Genomic DNA, 27,047 nt, shown 5'->3' with positions numbered 1-27,047 from the left:
CATTCTTCTGTTGAGAGACATCTGGGTTGTTTCTAGCTTCTGGCTATTGTAAATAAGACTGCTAGAAATAAAGTGAAGCATGTGTCCTTATTACATGTTGGAGCATCTTCTGGGTATATGCCCAGGAGTAATATTGCTGGGTCCTCAGGTAATACCATTTCCAATTTTCTGAGGAACCACCAAACTCATTTCCAGAGTAGTTGTACCAGCTTGCAATCCCAACAGCAATGGAGGAGTGTTCCTTTTTCTCCACATCCTTGCCAGCATCTGATGTCAGCTGAGTTTTTTATCTTAGCCATTCTGACTGGTGTGAGGTTGAATTGCAAGGTCGTTTTGATTTGCATTTCCCTGATGACTAAGGATGTTGAACTTTTCTTTAAGTGCTTCTCAGCCATTTGAGATTCCTCAGTTGAGAATTTTTCCTTTAGCTCTGTATTCATTTTTAATAGGGTTATTTGGTTCTCTGGAGTCTACCTTCTTGAGTTCTTTGTATATATTGGATATTAGTCTTCTATTGGATGTATGATTCGTAAAACTCTTTTCCTAATCTGTAGGTTGCCATTTTGTCCTGATGACAGTGTCCTTTCCCTTACAGAAATTGCTTTTCAATTTTATATGATCCTATATGTCAGTGGATCTTAGAGCCTGGGCCATTGGTTTTCTGTTCAGAAAACTTTCCCCTGTGGCAATGTATTGCAGGTTCTTTTGCAATTTCTCTTCTAATAGATTCAGTAAATCTGATTTTATGTGAAGGTCTTTGATCTACTTCGAACTGAACTTTGTACAAGGAGATAGAAATGGATCAATTTGCACTTTTCTACATGGAAATCCCAACTTAAGTCAACACCATTTGTTGAATAGGCTTTCATTTTCCCACTGGGTTATTTTAGTTCCTTTGTCAAAGATCAAGTGACCATAGGTGTGTGGGTTCATTTCTGGGTCTTCAATTCTATTCCATTCATCTACTTGCCTGTCTCTGTACCAGTACCATATAGTTTTTTAAAAATCACCATTTCTCTAAAATACAGCTTGATTTCAGGGATGTTGATTCCCCAGAAGTTCTTTTATTGTTGAAACTAGTTTTTGCTATCCTGGGTTTTTTGTTGTTCCAAGTGAATTTGTAAATTGCTTTCTAGCTCTATGAAGAACTGAGCTGGAATTTTAATGGGGATTGCATTGAATCTGTAGATTCCTTTTGGCAAGATGGCCATTTTTACTCTTTTAACCCTGCCAATCCATGAGCATGGGAGATCTTTCCATCTTCTGAGATGTTCTTCACTTTCTTTCTTCAGAGACTTGAAGTTCTTGTCATACAGATCTTTCATGTGCTTGGTTAGAATCACACCAAGATATTTCATATTATTTGTGACTATTGTGAAGGGTGTTATTTCCCTAATTTATTTCTCATCACATTTATCCTTTATGTAGAGGAAGGCTACTAATTTGTTTGAGTTAATTTTATATCTAGTCACTTTGCTGAAGTTGTTTAGGAGGTTTAGAAGTTCTCTGGTAGAATTTTTGAGGTCACATAAAGTATACTATCATATTATCTGCAAATAGTGATAGTTTGACTTCTTCCTTTCCAATTTGTATCCCTTTAACCTGTTATTGTCTAATTTCTCTGGCTAGGACTTCGAATACTATATTGAATAGATAGGAAGAGAGTGGCAGCATTGTCTAGTCCCTGATTTTCGTGAGATTGCTTCAAGTTTCTCTCCATTTAGTTTGATGATGGCTACTAGTTTGCTGTATATTGCTTTTTACTATGTTTAGGTATGGGCTTTGAATTCTTATTATTTCCAAGACTTTTAACATGAATGGGTGTTGGATTTTGTCAAATGCTTTTTCAGCATATAATGAGATGATCATGTGGATTTTTTTCTTTGAGTTTGTTTATTTAGTGGATTAAATTGATGGATTTCTGTATATTCAACCATCCCTGTATCCCTGGGATGAAGTCTACTTGATCATGGTAAGACTGTTTTGATGTATTCTTGGATTTGGTTTGTGAGAATTTTATTGAGTATTTTTGCATTAATATTCATAAAGGAAATTGGTCTGAAGTTCTCTTTCTTTGTTGGGTCTTTGTGGGGTTTGGTATCAGCATAACTGTGGCTTAATAGAATGAATTATGTAGTGCTTCTTCTGTTTCTATTTTGTGGAATAGTTTGAGCAGTATTGGTATTAGGTCTTCTTTGAAGGTCTGATAGAATTTTACACTATACCCATCTGGTTCTGGGCTTTTTTTTTTGGTTGGGAGATTTAATGACTGCTTTTATTTCTTTAGGGGCTACGGGACTGTTTAGATATTTTATTTTATCCTGATTTTACTTTGGTACCTGTTCTGTCTAGAAAATTTTCCATTTCATATAGATTTTCCAGTTTTGTTGAGTATAGCCTTTTGTAGTAGGATATGATTTTTTTTTAATTCCCTCAGTTTCTCTTGCTATGTCTCCCTTTTTGTTTCTGATTTTGTTCATTTGGATAATTTCTCTGTGCCCTCTGGTTAGTCTGGCTACTGGTTTATTTATCTCGTTGATTTTCTTAAAGAACCTGCTCCTGGTTTTGTTGATTCTTTGTATAGTTCTTTTTGTTTCTACTTGGTTGATTACAACCCTGAGTTTGATTATTTCCTGTCATTTACTCCTCTTGGGTGTATTTGTTTCTTTTTGTTCTAGAGCTTTCAGATGTGCTGTTAAGCTGCTGGGGTATGGTCTCTCCAGTTTCTTTCTGGAGGCACTGCTTTTCCTCATAGCACTGCTTTCATTGTGTTCCATAAATTTGGGTATGTTTTAATCTTAATTTTCATTAAATCTTTTTTATTAGATATTTTCTTCATTTATATTTCAAGTGCTACCCAGAAAGTTGCCTATACCTTCTCCCAGCCCTGCTCCCCAACTGACCCACTCCTACTTCCTAGCCCTGACATTCCCCTGTACTGGGGCATATAATATTCGCAAGACCAATGGCCTCTCCTCCCAATGATGGCCAACTAGGCCATCTTCTGCTACATATGCAGCTAGAGAAATGAACTCTTGGAGTACTGGTTAGTTCATATTTTTGTTCCTCCTATAAGGTTGCAGACCCTTTCAGTTCGTTGGGTACTTTCTCTAGCTCCTCCATTGAAAGCCTTGTGTCCCATCCAATAGATGACTGTGAGCATTCACTTCTGTATTTGCCAGGCACTGACATAGCCTCACACAAGAGACAGCTATATCAGGGTCCTGGCAGCAAAATCTTGCTGGCATAAGCAATAGACTCTGGGTTTGGTGGCTGTTTATGGGATGGATCCATGGGTGGGGCAGTCTCTGGATGAACCTTCCTTCTGTCTCAGCTCCAAACTTTTTCTGTAAATACCTCTATGGGTATTTTTCCCCCATTCTAAGAAGGAACAAACTATCCACACTTCGGTCTTCATTCTTCTTGAGTTTCGTGGCAAAGGAGCATCTCCCTTTCTCTCTCTCTCTCTCTCTCTCTCTCTCTCTCTCTCTCTCTCTCTCGTGTGTGTGTGTGTGTACATGGATATATCAGAGTACAACTTTATGCAGCCATTCATCTCCTTTTACTTTCATGGGAATTGAAATAAGAACATCAGGATTGTGCAGCAAGTATTTAACCTGTGCATCATCTCACTGGCCCTGTCATAGGATTCATGATGATTAGACTGACTGCTGTAGAAATTTCTTTACTAGTTCTTCCCAGAAAACTCCTGTTCACAAAAAAAATGTGTCCTGTGTTCACACAGATATGAATATGAAACAATGATTTCACCTGCAAGCAACTTACCATCAAACAGCTTTTTGTGTGTGGAAAACAGATCCCAGACCTTAAAGCCAACGCAAGACCCAGCAGGTTGACTCATGCTTCTCATTGCCTTCTGCTCAGAGACTTAACCACAGAATGCTCTTTTACAAAGGACTTTCATATGGCACTGTGTTTATTAGACATGTAAGACAAATGAACACAATTTATTTCCCTTATTAGGGAACTGAGATATCTAATAAACTAAAATACTTTTCCTCCTGAGTCTAAATATACCTATTAGAGTCCTTTGTTTCTTAACCAACATGTAGAGTTAGTCCCACATAGGAAAAAGACTTAAAAGGATGAATTTAGATCCAGGCTGTGATCTATGTGGTTGGTCTTAGGTGGTTTTCTGTTGCTGTAATGAAACAGTAACCTAAAAAGTTATCTACAGATAAACTTGAACTAAATGTCAATAACATTTGGTTGTCAAATACTCATGAACCTTTCTGCTGTTTTAATGCAGAGTGTGTGAAAGAAATAAAATCATCAATGTGGATATATGTACTGGTAGGAAATATTATACGTGGAATTGGTGAAACTCCCCTTTTGCCCTTGGGTGTTTCCTACATAGAAGACTTTGCCAAATCTGAAAACTCTCCTTTATACATTGGTAAGTTTCAAAATCAGGGTAGAAATCAATTATTGATTTGAATGCCTTATGGTTTCCAGAACAGTGAGCAGAGTGCTATGGCACAGTTGGTTATAAAATTGTTCAAACAATGGAAGCTTCATTTTCAATGTTTAAAGAAACCAATGTATGTTTGTATAACATACATAAGTATATGTATATCTACATGCTTCATAGATACCAAGGTTCATTTTTACATGTCGAATATATAAAAATATTTGAGGTAGGAGGGTATGTAGCTAAATGGTAGAGTACTGTCCTAGCCTCTTGGATTTGATACACAGCTCTGCAAGTGAAGGAAAAGTCATCTAAGACTTAAAACAGTTCAATGTCAAGGCCTGTGTGTGTGTGTGTGTGTGTGTGTGTGTGTGTGTGTGTGCAAACAACATTCTTTGTGTGATTATGTAATGTCCTGTCTTTGTTCACTTTCAGGGATTTTAGAAACAGGAAAGATGTTTGGCCCAGTAATTGGACTTTTGTTGGGATCCTTCTGTGCAAGCATTTATGTAGACACAGGGTCTGTGAATACAGGTAACACAGTGTGTTTTATTTATACAACCAGTCCTGGATATGGGAGAATGCTCAGGAATGTTTTAGCACTGCCTCCTTTGATCCTCAGTTAGGTAAATTATCACCACTTACAGATGGCAGACATAAGAGGAGGAGAGATAAGGGTGAATTGCCTCCTTCTGATTAGAGAGTTTCCATTATTTCATTATATTTCAGCCACATCTTTCATTTCAAAAGATTTACTCACATAAGTTTTACTCAATGAGGACTCACTGCTCATAACATAAGAGTCCTTTTAGCTATATGATGAACACCCAACTATAAAGGTTGCACATGACAGGCAGAAATAGAGATGTAGTGCTTTCAAATATGTCATCACACAGCATTATATAAAATTAGTATCTTCAAAAATAAATACACAAAATATATTTAAAAAGTGGATACCATGTATTTCATTTCATTATCTTTATTTATGTATATGTGTATGTGCGGATGTGACTGGGTGGTTCACTGTATGAGGGGGTGTTTGCTGAGGTCAGAAGAGGATCTCAGACCTACTAACATCAGAGTAATAGGCAGTGGTGAGTTTCCATGTGGGTTCTGAGAATAAAACTCATAATTTCTGCAAGAGCAACAATAACATTTAGCCACTGAACTGTCTCTGCAGTCCTTTCCTCACCTGCTCTGATGTTTTGAGACATGACTACATCAGAGTAAAGCTATTCCTTAAATAGGTCTCAAATAAATACTGTTTCTTTCTTTTGGAAATGTATGTTTCAATAATAGCCAATGTAGCACTTTCTTATTTAATTTTAACTTTACCCTATTGATCAACCTCAGACACTTTTTCTAAATGTCTGAATTAGCCAAGCAGGGTGGTTTCAAAATCAGGGTAGAAATCAATTATTGATTTGAATGCTTTATGGTTTCCAGAACAGTGAGCAGAGTGCACAAGTCCAAAAAAACAAATAAACAAAAAAAGGAACAAGAACAAATTGTGAATAGTTTATGAATGATTATGAATATCAATAATTTTCTACAGTTCACACAGGAAAGAATGATGTAAGCTAATGCGATATCTGTATTTCTTTACAGATGACCTGACCATAACTCCCACTGATACACGCTGGGTCGGTGCTTGGTGGATTGGCTTTTTGGTCTGTGCAGGAGTGAATGTCCTGACCAGCATCCCCTTTTTCTTCTTTCCAAAAACACTCCCAGAGGAAGGATTACAGGATAATGGGGATGGAACTGAAAATGACAAAGAGGAGAAGCACAGAGAAAAGGCCAAGGAGGAAAACCGAGGAATCACTAAAGGCAAACGTGGAAACTTTAAACTCTGCTTGGTTTAGATGGGTCTGTGGTCAGTGGGCACTTGACGCTTGTGCTGAAATAAGACAGCTTGTCAGTAATCATCAGTATTTAATTGTGTTAAATGTCTTCCACAGTCACCACTTGGAAATAACTGTCATATTAGGGAACCTGACTTGCCCTGGATTATTCTTTATGAAAATTTCAAGTCAGTCTGAACACCCACTAATCAAATATTTTTTCTTATCTGTTTTGACAATCCTATTTTACAGAAATTATTAGTCCATGTTAAGGAAAAAACATGAATAACCAGATATCTAAGCTATAGACAGTGGTAGAGGAGAATCTGTTTGATAAGGAAAATGTTAGTGTAGTTGTGAGCCTTGAAGTCAAGGCTTAAAGAGAAAACATGACCAGTGATGTAATCCTCTATATTTGAAGGTTTGTGATAGGTTACAGGAGAATTATTCCCTTAGAACAGACTGTTTTACATCAAGCAGGCATGTTATGGAATAATGATGTCGAGTAGAGATGCTTCTGTGAGAAACTAAGTTCGGACAGTGGAATGTTCAGCACTGCACATTCTTAAAACTTGACACTGCTTTCACATTTGTATGTGTTGAGAACTGTGTAGTGTTCTCAAAAGATCAGAGACAGAGAGACCGTAGGGTGTGTGGCTTGGGTTTTGGAACTCTGAAAGTATATATTAGGAAGATGTGAGGGTCCCATGCTTTACCTATCAAATGAGGGTAAGAACGTGCTATAATATTGGGTGCCTGTGATGTTCTGTTACAGAATATTGTGAGAGCATGTTACTGATACTGCTGTTTCCTCCATCACTCATATCCTCTAACACTAATGCACACTGAATAGTCACATATCTGCATTAAACAATAGAGACCATGACTGAGCAGCCAAGCCACACTGGAAGACAGTGCAGAGGCTTCTTAGAATTATGATCATGTGAACAATTCTCCTGAAAGGGGAAATACTGACTCTATTACGTGACCTTAATCTATCAGATCAACCTAAACTTCAAAACTAGGAAAGAACTTATCAGAGAATAAGACATGTAGAAAATAACTGTGAACCATGGAGACTCGTTTAAGAGGACAGGGATGTCAACAAACATGGGTGAGTTCTAAAGCTCCCGGGAATACTGTCTGCAACCATCTCACTCATAAAGATTAATTTTGCCATTAGAGTCCATTTCTTCTCATTAAACTTCTCTGCCTCTGCTTGATAGTTTTCTCCCAATGAAATTCTAGGCAATTTATGAAGGATAGTGTAAAATGAGAAAATCAAGACAGAGACATGAAGACATCAAAAGGGAAGAGACTGATAAGAGTGAATTTCAGCCAAATTATCTTGAGTAACATCCAATTCATTTAGCAGAAACAGGCTACAAACTGGACTCGGCTTTTTAAACACGGAAAAGCTTTGGTTAAGTTGCTTAGAAGGTTTTTGGTCTTCACCAACTGAGTCAGTAACATTCCTTCCAGTGAGACCTTCAGGTTGAGATGTTTATGGTTATCACTAGGTGCTTCTAATGCATGGCCTGCTGCTGAGATGCTGAGGTCATCTGGGCTACAGCATCATTCCTGGAGCATTCCTAAACTTTAGCTTATCCATTTTTGCCTAAAAGAGTGATAATAGCATCAGTTTCCGAAATCAAACTTCATCAAACCGACTCCTTTGTAATTATCAAAGAACAAACTAGACACTCTCTAGCAGATGCTGGATATTAGTAAAAGGAAAGGAGAGAAAAGGAAATTTTTAGGAGAATACTGGACACAAATTGCCAAGTTAGCTCGATGATTTCTAAACTCTCTTGTTTCAGATTTCTTTCCATTTATGAAGAGTCTCTCCTGCGACCCAATTTACGTGCTATTCATCCTTATAAGTGTGCTCCAGATCAGTACCTTTACCAGTACTTTTAACTTCCTGTCTAAGTACCTGGAACAGCAATTTGGAAAATCCACTGCAGAGGTAGTCTTTTTCATAGGTATGTACTTCCATTATTTCCTTCATAGCACTTCCTCGTTCCATGATAGCATGGTAAACACTATACCGAAGGGCATGATAAACAGTAAAATAATGTGACTGTGAGATTACAATGAAATGCAATCTCTTAGGATACTCTTATAAATTTCTTCTTTCCAGACTCCAGGGAAATCAAGAAAGAATAGGGGAAGGAAGTGGCCAAAAAGCCCTTTCTGATCTCTCTTCAATCAAAATGGGAAATCATTATAGTTATTGTAATTTTGGAGGAATCACCGAGAGTCTGAATTTTACTTCTACATTTTACATCTGGGCTTCAATTCTTGCTCTCCACACTCCTCCTCATTCAGTCCTTTGGTCCCCTCGTGGTCTGAGAAGTGTGTGGAGACATAGTCTGCCTTTCTTGTTAGTACACTGAAGCCAAGGATCCTTCTTTACTCTTGAAAACTGAAGATCACAGGCTGCCTGTATCCATGTTGTCTAGAGTTTCTGAAAATCCAAACCCATCCCTCACCCTCAGATATATAACATTAAATTGTAGGGAGCTGAAAAGGATGGTTCATTCTTCTAAGCCTTGTGCTGGTTGTTGTGTGAATGCAACCTAGGTGGAATTTTCTCTCCCCCCCCCCACTTTTTTCCCCTTAAATTTTGGCTGTTCAAGGAGAGTTGGGGAGAAGAGTGCTGGGCAGTATCAACTGTGCACAAAATAGTCTACACTTGAAAAGCACAGACTCAGTTACAACTTTCAAAGCCACCCAAAACTAAATCAAATTCCTAAAAAAACAGTGGAAAGAAATAGGTGAAATATTTAATATCATATGTGAGGCTCATAAGATGTTTATAATCTGCTGCAAATGATTAAATAAATGCCAACTATCTTTAAAAATTGATGTTATGGGGTATTTGAGAACACCTTTGTATGTGACATTTGAGTGAGTGGGAATTAGAATTGCTGTATACTAAAATAGAACTAAATAGTTTCTTAAGTGAGATGTATTAGAAAAATTTATAACATCCATTTTTCTGCTGTCCTTATGAATACCATTTTACTTGCATTTATAGGTCTTTATACCTTACCTACAATATGCATTGGATATTTAATTGCTGGCTTTATTATGAAGAAATTCAAGATCACTGTCAAGAAAGCTGCATACCTAGCATTCTGCCTGTCCTTGTGTGAATATCTTTTTGGTTTCTGTAACTTTCTGATTGCCTGTGATAATGTCCCAGTTTCTGGCTTAACTATCTCTTATGAAGGGTATGCTTTTTTTTTTTAAATGAAGATCATAAGCTTTTCACAATTTCTAGTTAATTTTCTTCAAGGATTACTTACTTATGTGTAAGCTTATTAAAAGAGGACTGGGGGAATGAGCCAGTTTTTGATTCCACATACTGTAATGGTAGTCATGGTGATATCTTAGTCAGCTTTAAATTGTAAGAAAGGAAATTAACCTGGAGCTTTTAGCTTAAATATCCAGGTGTTTTAGACTCGCAAGGTGAGATAGCTTTAAAAGTTAACTATACAGGTCAACAAGCCTTCACAGGGTTTTACAGTAGGCTCAAATTTAGCATAATTGAATTTAATACATGGTAAGTCAAATAATGTATATATTTTATATGTCACTGGTATAGTCATATCTCATATATTCTGTGGTCTTATATTTTGTATTTTAAGGGGTTTCTGGTCATACTCTGATTCAGCATAGGGAATTTAAAACTTTGTTTAAGGCCTAGTTATTTAGACAATGAATCAGTTAAAATTAAGTAAAGCATTTACTTGAAGGCTTTTTTCAAAGGTCTAAGGAAACGATTCAGTAAGAAAGTGCTTGCTGAGCAGGCAGGGAGTTCCGAGTTCAGATGCCCATAACCCATGGAGAGCTTGGCATTGTTGTGTATCTGTAACTACATTCTTAATACTTTGAGTTGACCAGCATAGTCAGGAAACCCTGAAAGTTAATGGGCCTGCTACGCAGGCTTTGCAGCAGTAAAAAACAGGACTCTGTCTCAAACAAGGTAGAAAATTAATACTAGTGTCTACATGCATGCTGTTGTATACATGTGCACACAGACACACACACACCACACACACACGAGAGGCAGAGACAGAGATGGAGTCAGAGACAGAGAGACATAAAGAGGCAGAGACAGACACAGAGAGATATTAAAAGTAGTATTTATTTCAAAACCCTTAAGAATTATAAGACTTAAATAATTTCAAACATAAAATTCTAAGAAATTATATATGTCATCTGATTTGGATCATGTGACCACTGGAACAGATAATTATTTGTGAAGAATATAGTATAGTATAGAGATGGCATGTCGATATTTGTATAATTTCTTTTTTCTGTTCTGAGAGAGGAGATCAAATGTTTCTCTCTCTCTCTCTCTCTCTCTCTCTCTCTCTCTCTCTGAGTGTGTGCACATGCTGAGATGAAGAGGAAAATAAAATTCTTGTGTGGGCTTTCAGTATTTATAACATTATTTCAAATTATTTCAGAGTCCAGCACCCTCTATATGTGGAGAATAATGTCCTTGCTGACTGCAACACAAGGTGTAGCTGCTTAACAAAAACATGGGACCCAGTGTGCGGAGACAATGGTCTATCATTCATGTCAGCCTGCCACACAGGCTGTGAGAAGTCTGTAGGAACTGGAATTAACATGGTAAGAATATTTTCAGTGTTTGGGCTGATATTAATATGTGCTATGACCTAAGCCTACATCTGCTAAAAACAACAAAAAAATAATCCTTGCTTAAAATAGATTAATATATTTAATAAATTAATATTTTAAAGACAATTAAATTTACTCAGTATATACATACTTGACTTTACAACTCCTAGATATTACGTAAAATCTTGACAGAGTCTGAGCATTATTTTGCAATTGCAGGATAGTAGAGATTATTAGTCAAATGACTTGAGTTACAATGCTCAGGCTGGGTTGGAGAGCTAGCTCAGCTGTTAGGAGCTCTTGCTGTTCTCTCAGAAGGCATGCTTAGTTCCCAGCACCTACATAAGGCAGGTCTAGACCTTCGGACACTCTCTCCTACCTGCCCCAGGCACCCATGTGCACCTGTTTGTATACACATAAATACAGAAGCATATACATAAATCAACACTAAAATTAAAACTTCAAATTACTCTGGATAGAATGGGCTCTTTGTTGTGATAGGGTGTCATGTAGTTGAGATGGACAGAAACTTAGCTTTTCATATCATAAACTTCTTTCAATTATTTATCTGTTTGCTTATTTATTTAGTTATTGTTTGTGTAAGTATGTATGTGTGTATGTATGTATGCATGTATGTATGTATATATGGTGTGTGTGTGTGTGTGTGTATGGGTGTGTGTATGTGTGTGCGCGCGCGCACAGGCGCAGATACCTGTGCATATGGAGACCGAGAGGCAACCTCAGCTGTTGACTCTCAGGACCATGCACTTTGTGCTTCTGATACAGGATCTCACTGGTCTGGAATTTTCTGGTTCTGTTAGGCTGCCTAGCAAATAAAGCCCAGGGAATCACCTGTACCCACCTTCAGATCCAGTGTTGCAAACACATCCTCTTGCATGCATTGTTCCCGTGTGTGCTGGGATGAGAACTCAGGGCCTCATGCTTGTGCAGGACGTGACTGACTGTTCCACCTTCCCAGACCCTCATCATGACAGTTTAGCATCTTAAATTGTCACACATTTTCCTTGCCTCAAACATATTATAATGCAGAGAGTTGATTGGTAATCAAAATGAAATAATCAATATAAATCTTGATTCTTAATCAGACCTGAAAACAATAACTATTCAGAATATATGTAAATTTTCATTCTTAATCAGAGCTGGGAGCATAATTTATTCATTTAAAATTTTATATATTTATAAAATTATAAAATATATATTTAAGTAAACTCTTTTCTTGGGGACATGACTTTATTAGTAAGCACCTAACTTTTCCACTAACATTCTGAAATACATTTTGTTTTAGCACTTAGTACTAACATCAAAACAAAAAAAAGCCATATTTATTTATTTATTTTTGTATAATGTTTATTATGTATATACTATAAAGTTGGCTGAGTAGGGAAAGATATTTTTCACCAGTCCTTTACACCAGAATTATATCCTGGGACCCACATGGTACAAAGAGAAAACTAACTTTTATAACCTATTTCCTGAGTTCTACATGGAATCCATGGCACATTCCTCTTCCTGTTTAGACACACGAATGAGCTCACATGCACAAGCATACACATACGTATACAAGAAATGCCAAACAAATAAGCAAATAGACCTCAAAAGTAAAATAAAGGGTATATTTAGAATAATTTAAATCTTACAAATTTATTTGATGAATTTGGAAAAAAATGGTAGCATTAAAATATATCTCTTTATGTTTTATGGTAGAATTCTGAGATACCAAAGAAAAAGGAGAGATGTAAATAAAGAGGGCAAGTAGCATGTATTTTATTTATTCGGTGATTTTTTTTTTAATTCAATGGTGTTTGTGCCCAAACTCAGGTCCTCATTTAACCTAGGTGAGTGCTCCTCCTCTGTGTTGGAGAGTTGACCCAATGCTTCCCATGTGGATCCAACCTTCTGTGCAGAAGATACTGAAGGTTTAAGCCCAATAGTTTTCTCTTTTAACTAGGACACTGGTTTCTTGTTTTTGTTTGTTTGTTTGTTTTGACAGGTGTTTCAGAATTGCAGCTGCATTGGGTCATCAGGAAAACCATCTGCAGTCCTTGGACTGCGTGAAAAAGGTCCTGAGTGTGCTAACAAGCTGCAGCACCTTTTAATCCTGTCAGTATTTCTCAGTGTCATCTACTCACTCTCAGCCACACCTGGCTACACGGTTCTTCTGAGGTAATAAGAAACTCCTTCATTTAGTTTTCCCTCTTTGTTTCTTGATAGTGTGAGTGAGTGTGTGTGTGTTTTCTGTTTTCACCTCAGATTTCTCTGCAGGAATGCATGGCACTGATTTGTTCATCTTTATTTTAATATCCTATGTTTGTTCCTGGGTTCTGGGGACTGAAACTGGGTCATGCATTTTTACGCATTGAGCCACCTCACTGATGTTATTTAGTTTTTAGGTTTTTTTTTTGTCATTTATAAAAAATTCTTTTCTCAGGTAAGGAAGGCCCTTGGAGACATGGTTCCTACAATCTCAGTGCTCTAAGATACTTCTATTAAGACATTTGTACTAAGCCCTTCTAAGTTTAATAGTAACTTAAAGTTTGAGGGAATGTTTCCTCCTGTCTTCTCCTATTTTCTCCCCTAATTAAGGATAAATGAATGGATATCGTGTTTGGAATGTGAGAGTAGTTGCCTAGCGCTTACTTCCCATGTCTCAGCTAACTGACTGACAGAGAGTGAAACTCTGTAAACTGGACTAGGCTTCCTTGGCATGCTGAGTCCAATCTGCCATTAACAAAAACTGAATGCACTACTAGATACTATCTAACCAGGAGGTACGTGAGTGCAATGATAAACTCTCACACAGACTGAGGTAGCTGCAGAGTCAAGTTCCAAAGTTTATTTTCTTAGCAAGTGTTCTTTCCAGTTTAGTACACTTCAGACTCATTAACAGTAGGAAACAGTTCGAACCCTTTTCCTTGTATCATTGGAATTCAGAGGCAGTATTGACCTAACCATGATGTATAATTCATACCACAGAGGCAGAAGCCCTTCATGTGTCTCTGCCTGCAGTTCACAGACCCCATTCAAATGTGTGGTGTCCAGCTTTGCTACATAGCTGGGGCTCTTTTTTCCCCCATTAATTAATTTATTTACTTTAAATCACCACAGAATAGGCACAACCTTTCCCACTGAGGCCACTCAAGATAGTCCAGTTAGGGTACCAGGATTCACAGGCTGGCAACAGAGTTAGGGTAAGCCGCTGCTCCAGTTGTTGGGGTACCTGCATGAAGACCAAGCTGCACATCTGCTACATATGTAGTGGTGCCTAAGTCTAGTCCTTGTATGCCCTTTGGTTGGTGGTTCAGTCAATGGGAGCTCCCAAGGGTGCAGGTTAATTGATTCTGTTGGTCTTCTTGTTGAGTTCCTATCCCCTCTAGATGCCTCAACTCTTCCCTCAACTCACAGCCCTGCCTTTGCATGGGTGAGCTCCAGGTGTAGGAAACTGCAGCAGCCATGCTATGAGTCTCTGGAGCTCTACTCACAGTTAAGAGGCTGTGCCTCCTGTCTGAGTGAGGTGTCACTACCACAGAGCAGCTTGTGACTAATAGGAAAACTTTTCCCCTCTGCCTATCACCTGGGACTTTTTTTTTTTTTTTTTGCCTAATACCTGAATCTAGTGTCATAGGCTTGGATTTCTTGCTACCAGATTGGATACCAAATATTGCTGGACCTTTTGGACCTGCCAGCAGTTAAATAATGACACCACGACTTATTAATTATTTTATTATAGCTTAGGCCTTTAGCTAGGGATACTACCCAGTTTGTTCATTTAACGGAATCTTATTATTCTAGCTCATGGCCCTGCACATGGTTAGTTCTTTAAATCATTCTTAGTCCCAGTACTTTGCACCATCTCCGGATCCTGCCAACAAATTGTCACTTCTCTCGTTCTTCTCCCAGAGACCGAATCTCGGCCCAGAGGTCTCACCTCCCCTTTCCTGCTTAGCTATTGGCAGTTAGCTCTTTGTTAAAGCCAATCAGAGAATGCCTTATGGAGGTAAGGAAGGACAGAGATACACCTTCATCCTGTGTACCCTTTTATATTCACATTTAATTGCATGATGTTGTATGGAAGATGTGGTGTGTGCCTTGTTTCAGTTCATACATTCACAGAACTATAAAGGTACCAGGTACTGCTAGTTCTTCAGACTTATTCTTGCAAGTGAGAGACATTTGGCTGTCACATCTGTCACCCATCACTTGCCAGGCAGATTCAGCTGATGTGATTAAGTGGTGTCTCCTTTTTTTTTCCCCTCACCACTCCAGGTGCCTCAGTTCCCAAGCTGAGCGATCAGTTGATAAGGACTTTTCCTCTTGGAGGAGAATGGTCACAGATGAGGGCAAATGGCCAGCTGAACTCTCCTGTTACAATCCCCTCGCCTCCCAGCATGCTCTTCTGAGATGCTCTCATGTTTACTGTACACCCATTCCCATTTCCATCCTTTATTAACGTTCTTAATTGTCTTAGTTTCTGAAAGTTGAATGTTCTACTAGGTGTAAAAAAAAAAACATGGTTCATTGATGTTTTTAAGTATTATTATTTGAAACATTTGTGTGTACGTGAGTTTGTGTGTGTGCATGCTATGGCATGCAGGTGAAATGAGAGGACAGCTCACGGGAGCTGGTTCTGTTTACACCATGTGGGCTTCAGGTATTGACAGAAGTTTGACAAGCAGTTGGCTAGCAACTTTACCAACTGAGCCATCGTGTAGGCCTTAACGTGTGACTTCTTGATGTCATGGAAGGTCTGCTTAAGATATTTTTCTTGTATGTCTTTTCTCTTTCCTGCTGCATTTGAAGACTGCAATGTAATGATGGATAATTCAGTGCTCCTGTTGGCAGACTATCATTACTGTTCTAGTCTGCTGTGTTTTTCTTTAACTCTTTATGGAATCACTTCCAGAGTGAAGCCCCAACAGTTGGTTATATTATACTTTTCTTACACAGTTGAGTATTTGGTGGGAATATATCACATTTTGAAAAGATTTCTGTATTTCTAAAAGTATTTTTTAGTTACTGTCCTGAATTGTTTGTAGAAATTTTGCATGTGATTATCAAAAGAAGAGACAAGTGTCCCCAGTTGCTAATCCCATCTATCACAGTAATTTTCTTAATGTCATAGCTTACATGACATGTACTAGCTTTTTAAAAATTAGCATGACAAAATGCTTGCAAACAACTTAAGGGAAGAATAATTTAATTGGTTAGTGGTTTCAAAGGTTTGGGTCCTTGATGGTGAGCATGGAATGGTGGTTACCAAGGAAACCAGAAAACTAGTCATCTAGATTAGCAGACAGTCTCTAACTGTTAAAGAGCTCAGCCGTGCTTTAGATGTGTGGAGGTCAGAGGACAGCTTTCAGAAGTCCTTACGCTCCTCTTCTGTATGGACTTGAGAGAGGTAAGTATGTCACATTCTTACACTTTTCAGGATGAAAAGTTTAACCATTAGAATCATGAATTACCTCTGTCATTGGAAGGACACTAGGGCAGATATGGATTGGCACGATGAACATTTGTATGTATGTATTTATTTTTCAGGTGATGAAGTCTGAAGAGAAGTCACCTGGGGTTGGAATACATACATTTTGTACAAGAGTATTTGGTATGAAGACTTTCCCAACATATCAGATACATATTAAGTGCTTAGTAGACAAATTACTTTACTCTGAATGAGATAGTAAATATTTTGTCAATCCAAAACAGAACTCTCACCACTAATGGAATATAAGGGTTTATTCTAGAAGTGAACGCAAATTCACCTCTTTCAAACACTATGTTACAATATGAGGACAATTTCATGATGTTTATACTTAGAGAACAAAAGAATCCACAAACAAGGATCTTCTCAAATATATCTGTGGGAATGTCAGGTAGAATGGTTACAGCAAAGCAAAGAGTTCTGTGCTCTAGGCTCAGATGCTCTCTGATGGCATTCTTAGTGTTTGAGTATGTCAAAGTCGAAGCGAGAGACCTCTTAAGTCAAGATATCACTAAAGGCTTCATCTGATAGTCATATGGATATGAGGTCAGACACAGGGATGGGACAATGAATAATCAGTAAAAAGGTAAAGATAACTTGTCTCTGGATCAGCAAAATCCCAAATGTCCACATTCATAAAGTGTCATGACCTTGTAGCATCATTAACACTATTCACATAGGTGTGTGCTGCCCACTTCACCCAAACTTCAGTTACAAGCGGTTGGAACGGGCTACTTATAATTAGTCTGAGAATGAAGTAACTGTAGAGATGAAAAGTGTTTCTCCTTATCTTTAAAGATCTTACCTAAACATAATTATACCTTTCATATTTTGGTAGATTTAAGAACAAATGAGAAGGAAAAGGTTTTGCTAGTTGGGTGCACAGAAAACCAATACATTTTTTTAAAAAATATATGAGATTCAAGATTATGAAGTCAAGCAATGCTGTTTGTAGGATCTTACGCACAGCTTTCATTTGTTGTGATTTAGAATCATCTTTATATTAACTGATATTTCCTAAAAGTAAGCTGTGAGCATTTGATTCATAATTTTATATTGATTTTAAAAATAGTGGAATTGAAGTACTTCCAAATACAATTACACATCTCTCTCTTTGCTTTTGCCCTATTGGTGGGCTGGGGTTTTGGTTGTTGTTGATTTGTTTTTGTTTTTCCTTTCTCTCCATTGCAGGTGGCATTCCTGCACCTGTTTACATTGGAGCTTTGCTAGACAGAACCTGTTTACACTGGGGAACTCAGAAATGTGGTGAGCCAGGGGCATGCAGAATGTATGATATTAATAGTTTCAGGTAAAATTAACTTTGAGACTTGCTTTTGTAGCATAAAATTCTTTTTTTTAATTTTTTAAAATTTATTAGGCATTTTCTTCATTTACATTTCAAATGCTATCCCAAAAGCCCCCCATACCCCCCCCACTCCCCTACCCACCCACTCCCGCTTTTTGGCCCTGGCGTTCCCCTGTACTGAGGCATCCCCTTTCATATAAAGCCTTGTCTTGAGTGATAAGATTACATATGACTTCATTTTCAGAATGCTATATGGTATAACTTCCTTATTTATATATTTTAATACTTCTTCATTATTTCTAATGTGCTTGATACATATACACCTGAGTAATTGTCCTTAAAAAACCTTCAAAATATTTTAGAAAGTGAGCAGGTATCTGCACAGAGGTTGGGGAGTAGCGGAGGAGAGCTGTATCTTGAGTGGAACTAGCATGGCTGAAGACTAAAGATAAACAAGACAACAAGGTTCAGAGACCTAGCACAAGGGTGCTTGGGGGGGTGGGGACCACAAAAATCTCTCATTTCTTACCACCCTTCTGCAAAAGGTCTCCCTTCTGCAGAGGTGGGGATGACAGAGTCCTAGAATATCCAGTCAGCATGGAGTCTGGCAATGTAGCTCCAGAAAAGTTCACAGACCTCTCATGCTTGCAACCTGACTCAATGAAAACAAATCTATGTAGTACCATGCAGTTTAACAAAATGTGCCAGATGCTGTAGTCTAAGACTATCTTGAAACAGGTCCTGTTATCTACATTTCACTGTTGGCCACATCTCTGGGAAACCGCTAGATTTATTGGTTAGTAGCCTCATTAACACAATTTGGCTCAGTAAGGTGATTATGCTACAAGCCTGTTGAGAGTGTCACAAGAGGGATGCTGTAATAACCAGAGCCATTTACCCTCGAGACCCAGGAAGCTCACCCTTTGAGATCAGGGTGCATCTAGTTAGTTGTGTGTAGGTTCATGCTGCTGCTTGGACAAAAAGCAGTTACTTACATGGATTCCACCACTCTCAGTTTTATGCAGGCACTTGTCACTAACACTCCAGTGAAAGAACTATAGGTTCTTTCACCACCCACCACCAGGAGTCATGCCAGGTTAATCTTAAACTCTGGCTCCCTTGCTTGCCCTGTAACCTAGGGAGAAATCTTATTTGCTACAGCAAAAACTCCTCCTTGTTCCTTAAACTTTTTCAGCCAAAAGTAATTTTGCCTGTCTCTAGGTGAGAACTAATCCTTCTCCTCTGTTTCTGGGTGGGCATTGTACTGGAAAATTCTGGGAAGGAAAAGTACTAGCTATTGCCCTGTCTTAAGTGTTTATGGCTAGGGGTGGCTGAGATCCCATCCCTGCCTGCTATACTCACTAACAGTGTGAAAGGACAGGACTAGTTTTGTCTACATATCTACTATGTGCATCAAATTTCTAGTGGCCTTGATATCCACAGGATGGTGGACTGTGTCCCGGAATTGTGAGCAGAGTAACTCTTCTTCCTTACCTTGATTTGTCAAGGTCTTTTATAACAGTGGCAGAAAGATATTTTTAAATCTATTATCCACTTAGAACAAAAGCTTCAATCATATGTCTACACTGTTATATCTGACGTTTTAAGCATCTATAGTAGCTGTGATCATTTTCTCTATTCCTTTTGTTTGTTTTTCATTTTGCTTTTCAAAACAGGGCTTCTCTTTGTACAGCCCCTGCTGTCCTGGAATTCATTTTATAGACCAGGCTGGCCTTGCACTAGAAGAGATATGTCTGCCTCTGCCTCACAAGTGTTGGGATTAAGAGTGTGGACCATAAACTCCTGGCTTCATTTTCTCTATTTTTATGTGCTGAGGACAAGCCCCAGTGGCTCTTCTTTCTTCTTGGTTCCTTTTGAGGCAGCATAGGGGATAGAGAGATGGCAGGGGTAAGACTCGGTCTTATGAGATATTTAGGGTTGCTGTATAATAAATAATAAAGTGTTTACCTATCTTAAGTCTAAGTTACTTTGCTGCAGTAGCTGACCTGCCTGTTTGAGTTCCTCTGAGACCTAAAGCTATAGTCTCTGGCATTAGCACCTCAGCAGGAAATTAAGTAATGGATTAATTGCTAGAGCCTTTTCTCTTTTCCAGATGTCAGGCTAGGGGAATGTTTGGAGCAATAAACTTCTGTTAATAAACCAGGAGAAGAGAGTCACACTCACAGAAGGAAAAACTTTTACACAAGCAAATATGGATTAAACTCACATAAATTCACATACAGATTCATGCATACACATTTTTAAATCTCCATTCAAACCAGTTGGGTTCAGATTTTATACTATCTCATAATTATATACTTACATACACATCCATATTTACATATGTATATGGAGCAGAAGATCAAGCACCCGTGTAGAAAGAACTCACTCATTATGGAGGAAAAATGAGCTCCAAATTTTATTGCATAGTGAAAGAAGAAACTTTTACCATTTTATTGCTAAATGAATTAAAACAGTCTACTGTAAGAAGAAAGCTTTGTTCTCTTTAGTAAAACTAAGCCTGTCTTGCTATTAAGAAAAGACCTGTTCTGTCCCATGGTAAGGAGAAGCCTGCTTCCTCCTACTCTCTCTGCAACTTCCTTTTCCCTTTTCTTTCTTTATTCTGCATAGTGCTCTCTTAATTTTTTAAGTTGCTGTCTTAGTCAGGGTTTCTATTCCTGCACAAACATCATGAACAAGAAGCAAGTTGGGGAGGAAAGGATTTATTCAGCTTCCACTTCCATACTGCTGTTCATCACCAAAGGAAGTCAGGACTGGAACTCAAGCAGGTCAAACAGCAGGAGCTGATGCAGAGACCATCCATGGAAGGATGTTCTTTACTGGCTTGCTTCCCCTGGCTTGCTCAGCCTGCTCTTATAGAACACAAGACTACCAGCCCAGAGATGGTCCCACCCAAAAGGGGTCTTTCCCCCTTGATCACTAATTGAGAAAATGCCTTACAGTTGGATCTCATGGAGGCATTTCCTCAACTGATAACTCCAGCTGTGTCAAGTTGACACAAAACTAGCCAGTACAGTTGCCTTATAGTTTCTAAGTTATTCTACTCTGTATTTTCCTTTAATCTTGCTCTTTCCTCCTGCTCTGATGTAATTGTCTTAGTTCGGGTTTGACTGCTATGAACAGATACCATGGCCAAGACAACTCTTATAAGGACAATATTTAATTTGGGCTGGCTTAGAGGTTCAGAGGTTCAGTCCATTATCACCAAGGTGGGAACATGGCAGCATCCAGAAAGTCATGGTGCAGGAGGAGATGAGAGTTCTACATCTTCATCTGGAGACTGCTAGCAGAATACTGACTTCCAGACAGCTAGGATGACAGTCTTAAAGCCCACACCCACAGTGATGCACCTACTCCAACAAGTCTACACCTACTCTAAAAGTGCCACTCCCTAGAAAGAACATATACAAACTATCATATTCCACTCCCTGGCTACCATAAGCTTGTTCAAACATACGAATCTGTAGAGGCCATACTTAAACCTATAATAAACACATTTTGTCCAACTTTAAAAGTCCCCATAGTCTATAGCACTCTCAACGATGTTAAAAGTCCAAAGTTCAAAGACTCTTCTGACATTCATCCAATCACTTAACTGTAATTCCCAAAGCAAGACAGGAAACCAGCTGGGCAAACTCCAAACTCTGCATTTCCATGTTTGCTGTCAAAGTTGTCTTCAGATCTCCAACTCCATTTTCATTCTGTTGGCTACCATAAAGTTCTGGCATCTCCAATGCACTGGACTGGTGTCTTCTACTCAACTAGGCTTTACAAATAGCCTAACCTAGACTCTCTTCATGGTGCCAAGCCTCAGATCCTTTACATGACCCCTTCAGTCCTTGGTCATCAACTCTAACTGAAGCTGCATCTTCACCAATGGCCTTCCATGGCCTCTCACAGTACCAAGCATCAGCTGCTCTTAATGACCCCTTCATGCCTTCAAAACCAGTACGACCTGGGTGACTCTTACACATTAACAAGTTGAGCTGAAGCATGAGGTACAACCTTGGCCATCTCTGGAACACAGCTTCCTTTGTACTCTCAGAAAAACACTTCCTAGGGATTTCACCTCAATGTTGCTGGTCTCTTCTTAATCACCACTAATTTTTTTTAGCTCCAGCTAACCAGCAGCAATTATCCCAGTAGTCCCTTTTATTCTGGACTCTAAAGCCAGAGACACGTGGCCAAAGCTGTGGAGATCTGCTGTTTGCTGGGGCTGGAACATTGCTCTATTACATTATCACCAGCTTTCTGTTTTCCAAATCCTTCATTGCCTAAGTGTGGCTGCCCTGGAACTTGCTCTGTAGACTGACTTTGAACTCAGAGATCTGCATACCTTTCTCCTGAGCAATGGGATTAAAGGTGTGGTCCACCAAACCTGGATTTTAAGGTTCTTTTCACCTAGAACTTGCTCTTTTCTAGGTTGGCCTTGAACTCAGGGATCTGCTAGTCTTTGACTTCTGGAATTAAAGGCTTGTACTACCATGCTTGGACCTAATTTTGGCTGGGTGGGATCTTACCCCAAAGTTACTACTCCCTTAATTCAATTTAATATCCTCAAACAAGGATTCAGCTCCATTTCACTCCCTGGTGCTCCATTAAAAAATCAAACCATATATTTTATATTTTTCCTTTCTCAGCTTGCTATGCTTGTTTAAAATGTTCTTCATGAGACTAGACCAGAGAACAAAGTTTATGATGGGTGTTTCTGAGACTTCCCTTGTCAATGCAATTAATCTGAATCTCTTTACTTTAGCCTCAGGTAGACTCTTCAAACAATGGCAAAAAGTAGCCAAATTCATCACCAAAAATACCACAAAACAGTCTCTAGGCCCCATATTAAAATTCTTCACTGAACCTTCTTGGGCCAAGTCCACACAATTTAAATTACTCTCAGCAACAAAGTCTTCTGTATTCCTACTAGTATAGCCCATTAAGCCCCATTTAAAGCATTCCACTGCTTTCCAAATACAAAGTTCCAAAATCCTCATTCTTCCAAACAAAAGCTTGGTCAGGCCTATTACAGCAATAACCTAATCCTTGGTGCCAACTTCTGTTGGCTTTACTGCTGTGAACAGACACTATGACCAAGGCAACTCTTCTAACGACGTCATTTATTTGGGACTGGCTTATGGGTTCAAAAGTTCAGTCCATTATCATCAAGGTGGGAACATGGCAACATCCAGGCCGGTGGGGGGGAGGTGTATAGGAGGAACTTAAAGTTCTTCATCTTCCTCTGAAGGCTGCTTGCAGAATATTGGCTTCCAGACAGCCAGGATGAGAAACTTAAAGCCTAAACCCACAGTGACACGCCTACTCCAGTAGTGCCACTTCCTGGGCTGAGCATATACAAACCATCATAGTAATTTACTTACTCTTACTCGCAATGCCTTCTTTTCTAAGTTCTTCTTGAGTTCAGTTCTATCTAAAAATTTATCTCCATTTCTGTCTCCTCTTTTTGTCTTTAGCACTTATACATCTTGCAGAAGACATGGTCATATGGTAAAAAGTTCACCACAAGCTTACACATAAATTCAAATCAAAAAGTGAACAAGGGGTTTACAACAGAGAATGTTTACATGCATACTTATGAGGAGTAATTATCTGGCTAAACATTCAGCATTTGTCACCAGCTCTGCACATTCATGACTTAGCTATTAATGATGTTTTGTTTAGATAAACCCAGTCAATATTTTAATCTTCTGTGTACTTATAGTAAATTCTTAGTTCCCTTTTTATGGCCTTTGATAGTTTTATAACCTCTTGGAATATGCTCTCTAAGGTGCAGATGCCTTCTTTGTGACTCGGAAGTAATTAACTCCTGACACTTAAAAACTGGAAGAGTTAATGCAGTTTTGACATCAGAAATAACATTAACAACATCCTATTATAAAAGAACTTAATAATTACTAGTATAATTCTAGAAATTCTTATAGGATTAAGAAATCATCCATTTGTCTGTATAGCATCACTACAAGACAGTACATCTTTATAGTTCTGCAGAGATCTGCTCAAAAGGGTAGACTAATACCTAGTGTGTGTATGTGTATGTGTGTGTGTGTGTGTGTATGTGTGTGTGTGTGTGTGTGTGTGTGTGTGTGTGTGTGTGTGTGTGTGTGTGTATGCTAGGAGCCTCCTGGCCCGGGGCCAGGGTAGCAGTGGAATCACAGAGTAGGACTCTGGTGATGGCTTTAAAGTCTGAGGGTCTGGGACTTTATAGTTCTCTAATTATACTGAAATGCTGATGATAACATCCAAAACGTCCTAAAAACTTTCTTGCTCTTTCTGAGGGTAAAAGATTGCTGGCTTAGGCTATTAATATCTGTAGCCTAACAGCGGAGGATTAAGCGATGCGGCCTTTGTTCTATCTCAGCAGGAACTGCTGGGCTCTAACTTTCAGTCTGCTAGTCAGAAGTCAAGTCGAAAGAAGAGAAGACACTTAGAAAAGTGATTATAGAGTTTATTACTAAGTTGTAAAAAGTTTCCTATGAAAGCTATCTAAGGGGAAAGCAGAAAGATCCTAAATGGGGAAAGGGAAAAATTCTCTAAGTGGGGAAAGGGAAAAGAATTCTAAGAATTCTAAGTAGGGAAAGGCAAAAAATATCTCCTCTATAGATCTCCTTTCATCTCTTTGTCCTCAGTACTTATACATCTTTCAGAATACATGATCACATGTTACAAAGTTCATCACAAGTTCACACACACACACAAAATCAAATTATAAATTGGAATATAAGTTTACAACAGCAAATATTTACATGTGTATCCATTAGGAGTAATTATCTAGCTAACCATCCATCACCTGTCTCAGCTCCACAGGTTCACTGAAGGTTTAAAACATAACTAAGTTATTAGTGAAGTTTTGTATAGATGAACCCAGTTGATATTTTGTCTTCTATCCTAACACCTATAATAAATTGTTAGTTCCCTTTTAATGACCTTTGGTTAATTGTTTATGTATATACATAAATATATACAGGAAAAGCTTACTAATAGCAGGAATCTTTCCTAAAATGAAATTCTGGGCCTTGTCTACAGGAGCAAATTCAAAGTAGAATTTAACACAAGGTAAACCCATCTCAGGAAGATCACCTGCCAGTTTTTAACTTCTCCTTGATGGTTCCTGACACTTATATTGTCCAGGATTTCTTGCCAAAGTCATGGTGTCACCCATAGGAGTCTGTGTTTTCTCACTTCAATTACTTCAATCATAATAATATCCGATGAATATGTTGACAGGCCAGCATAATCCACATAGGCTTTCACTGAAATTGCTTGCTCAGGAGGTTCTAGATGGTATGTAGTTGACAAAACAATCCATCACACCAGATTTCAGTATGTTGAGAACATGAAATAGCACTTTCATAGTTATTTAGAAATGTATATATATTAAAAATATATTTCCTAAGCCTATAAAGTTCAAAAACTTTAAGGCATAGCTTATCAAATTTATAAATAATAGATGTTTACAACAGTATACAAGTTATTGTAAGAAATAGTTAAAAGGAAAATTACCTAATTCGTTTCAGGAAGCTTGTACAGTCTTCATGCTTATCTGGACAAATTCAGCAAAAGAAAAGAATCTGGGTCTAAAAAGATGACTCAAGGCTTAAGAACACATATCAACCATTGCAGTGATCATGAGTTCCATTCCCATATCTTACACTGGGCAGAACACAAAATCTTGTTACTCAAACTCACAGGTATCTAGGGCTTATGAACACATACTAACACAGAGATGCAACACATATATATATTGTTAAAAAGTGATAAAAATTTAAAATAAGTTGATCACTTTATATGTAAAATTATGCACGAAAAATGAACAAATTGAATGTTCTTATATACAAAACTGATTAATACGAATTATTTTAGACATTACAGGAGTTCCATATCTCAAAAATCTACTAGTGGTACAAAGCATACAATTGTTGAGTAGGAGAAAAACTTGAAAAGTGACCTCATGATGCTTTATACACGTGTGATCAAAAGTTAAGCAAACAGAAAAGAAAGGAGAAGTTTTCTTAACCCGGTATGAGGCTGATCCTGTTGCATGCTCTGTCACCAAGTGCTAGACATGCAGAGTATGGTGTTCCCATTCATGGTGGGAATTCATCATCAGAAACAACTTTCTGAAAACATCCTCATAGATCCACCCAGGTACATATTTCAAAAATGATCATAACTTCATTCAAGTTGACAATGGAAAACGAGCCATTAGCAACATGGAGAAAATATATTTAAATTTCTATAGTGAGAAAATTTCTACATTTTAACAAACAAAATGAATAAATTGGCAAAGTAGATTACATAAAGAACATGAGAAAATAATCACCTGACATTTTTCTTTAAAGCATAAGTGATCTTTAGTAATATACAAATTTCATCCTTCAACACATTAAGATTTAATACAAATTACTTCTTTTCAATAGGAGCATTTACCTTGGACTACCTGCAGCACTAAGAGGAATAAGCTATCTTCCTGCATTCATTATTGTAATACTTATAAGGAAGTTCTGTCTCCCTGGAGAAATCAACTCTTCAGAAATGGAAATTGCAGAGATGAAGCTCGCTGAGATGGAAAGTGAGTGCACAGATGCTCACAGAAGTCATAAGTTCAAGAGTGATGGAGAACTGAAAACTAAGTTGTAAAGAGTTTTCTACTGCCCTGTGCAAGGCCATGAACAGAATGAACAGTTGATGAGTTTTGAATCATCAGGCATACAATAGGAACCCTTATCTTTTTTTTAAATTATCAACACATATTTTATTATTTTGATCACACAAGACGTGTCCCTTAGTCAACTTGTATATGTGGACACTTACCATAAAATTGGCTGAAAGAATAAAAATGTATTTCCACTATATGGCTCAGTCTGCACAGGGCTATAAGTTGTACATATAAATGTGAACTGGGTTAATAATTAATTGCCATGCTTGGGGTTCCAAGAGTGATACACAACTATCTAAGCCTAACTTATTAGTTAAGAGCCTTGAGAATTAAAAAGCTGATTTTACAGCAAGTCCTGCCTGTATTTTATTTTATTATTTTTTTATTTTTTAATATTTTTTTATTACATATTTTCCTCAATTACATTCCCAATGCTATCCCAAAAGTCCCTCATACCCTCCCCCCCACTTCCCTACCCACCCATTCCCATTTTTTTTTGGCCCTGGCGTTCCCCTGTACTGGGGCATATACAGTTTGCGTGTCCAATGGGCCTCTCTTTCCAGTGATGACTGACTAGGCCATCTTTTGATACATATGCAGCTAGAGTCAAGATGAAACTC

The 27,047-nt window shown here is 38.1% G+C and overlaps 1 protein-coding gene across 2 annotated transcripts in view; it reads left to right on the top strand.

Moving 5' to 3' along the window:
• Nucleotides 1-26,771, top strand: part of Gm6614 (predicted gene 6614) — a 40,431-nt gene extending 13,660 nt beyond the window's left edge. Inside the window, exons 4-15 of one of the 2 annotated variants that reach the window (XM_017321696.1) lie at nucleotides 3,746-3,852; nucleotides 4,271-4,417; nucleotides 4,868-4,966; nucleotides 6,041-6,262; nucleotides 8,097-8,261; nucleotides 9,320-9,515; nucleotides 10,758-10,923; nucleotides 12,944-13,116; nucleotides 16,282-16,291; nucleotides 16,498-16,552; nucleotides 17,621-17,738; nucleotides 26,189-26,771. In XM_017321696.1, coding sequence (XP_017177185.1) covers nucleotides 3,746-3,852; nucleotides 4,271-4,417; nucleotides 4,868-4,966; nucleotides 6,041-6,262; nucleotides 8,097-8,261; nucleotides 9,320-9,515; nucleotides 10,758-10,923; nucleotides 12,944-13,116; nucleotides 16,282-16,291; nucleotides 16,498-16,552; nucleotides 17,621-17,738; nucleotides 26,189-26,408 — 1,678 coding nt within the window. In that variant the 3' untranslated portion in view covers nucleotides 26,409-26,771. The remainder of the gene's footprint in view (nucleotides 1-3,745; nucleotides 3,853-4,270; nucleotides 4,418-4,867; nucleotides 4,967-6,040; nucleotides 6,263-8,096; nucleotides 8,262-9,319; nucleotides 9,516-10,757; nucleotides 10,924-12,943; nucleotides 13,117-16,281; nucleotides 16,292-16,497; nucleotides 16,553-17,620; nucleotides 17,739-26,188) is intronic. The other variant, NM_001081318.1, reaches the window with a different exon arrangement.
• The last annotated feature ends 276 nt before the right edge of the window (nucleotides 26,772-27,047 follow it).

Source organism: Mus musculus, chromosome 6 (assembly GCF_000001635.26).
Source record: "Mus musculus strain C57BL/6J chromosome 6, GRCm38.p6 C57BL/6J".
Lineage (NCBI taxonomy): Eukaryota > Metazoa > Chordata > Mammalia > Rodentia > Muridae > Mus > Mus musculus.
This window is presented reverse-complemented; position numbering and strand designations above follow the sequence as displayed.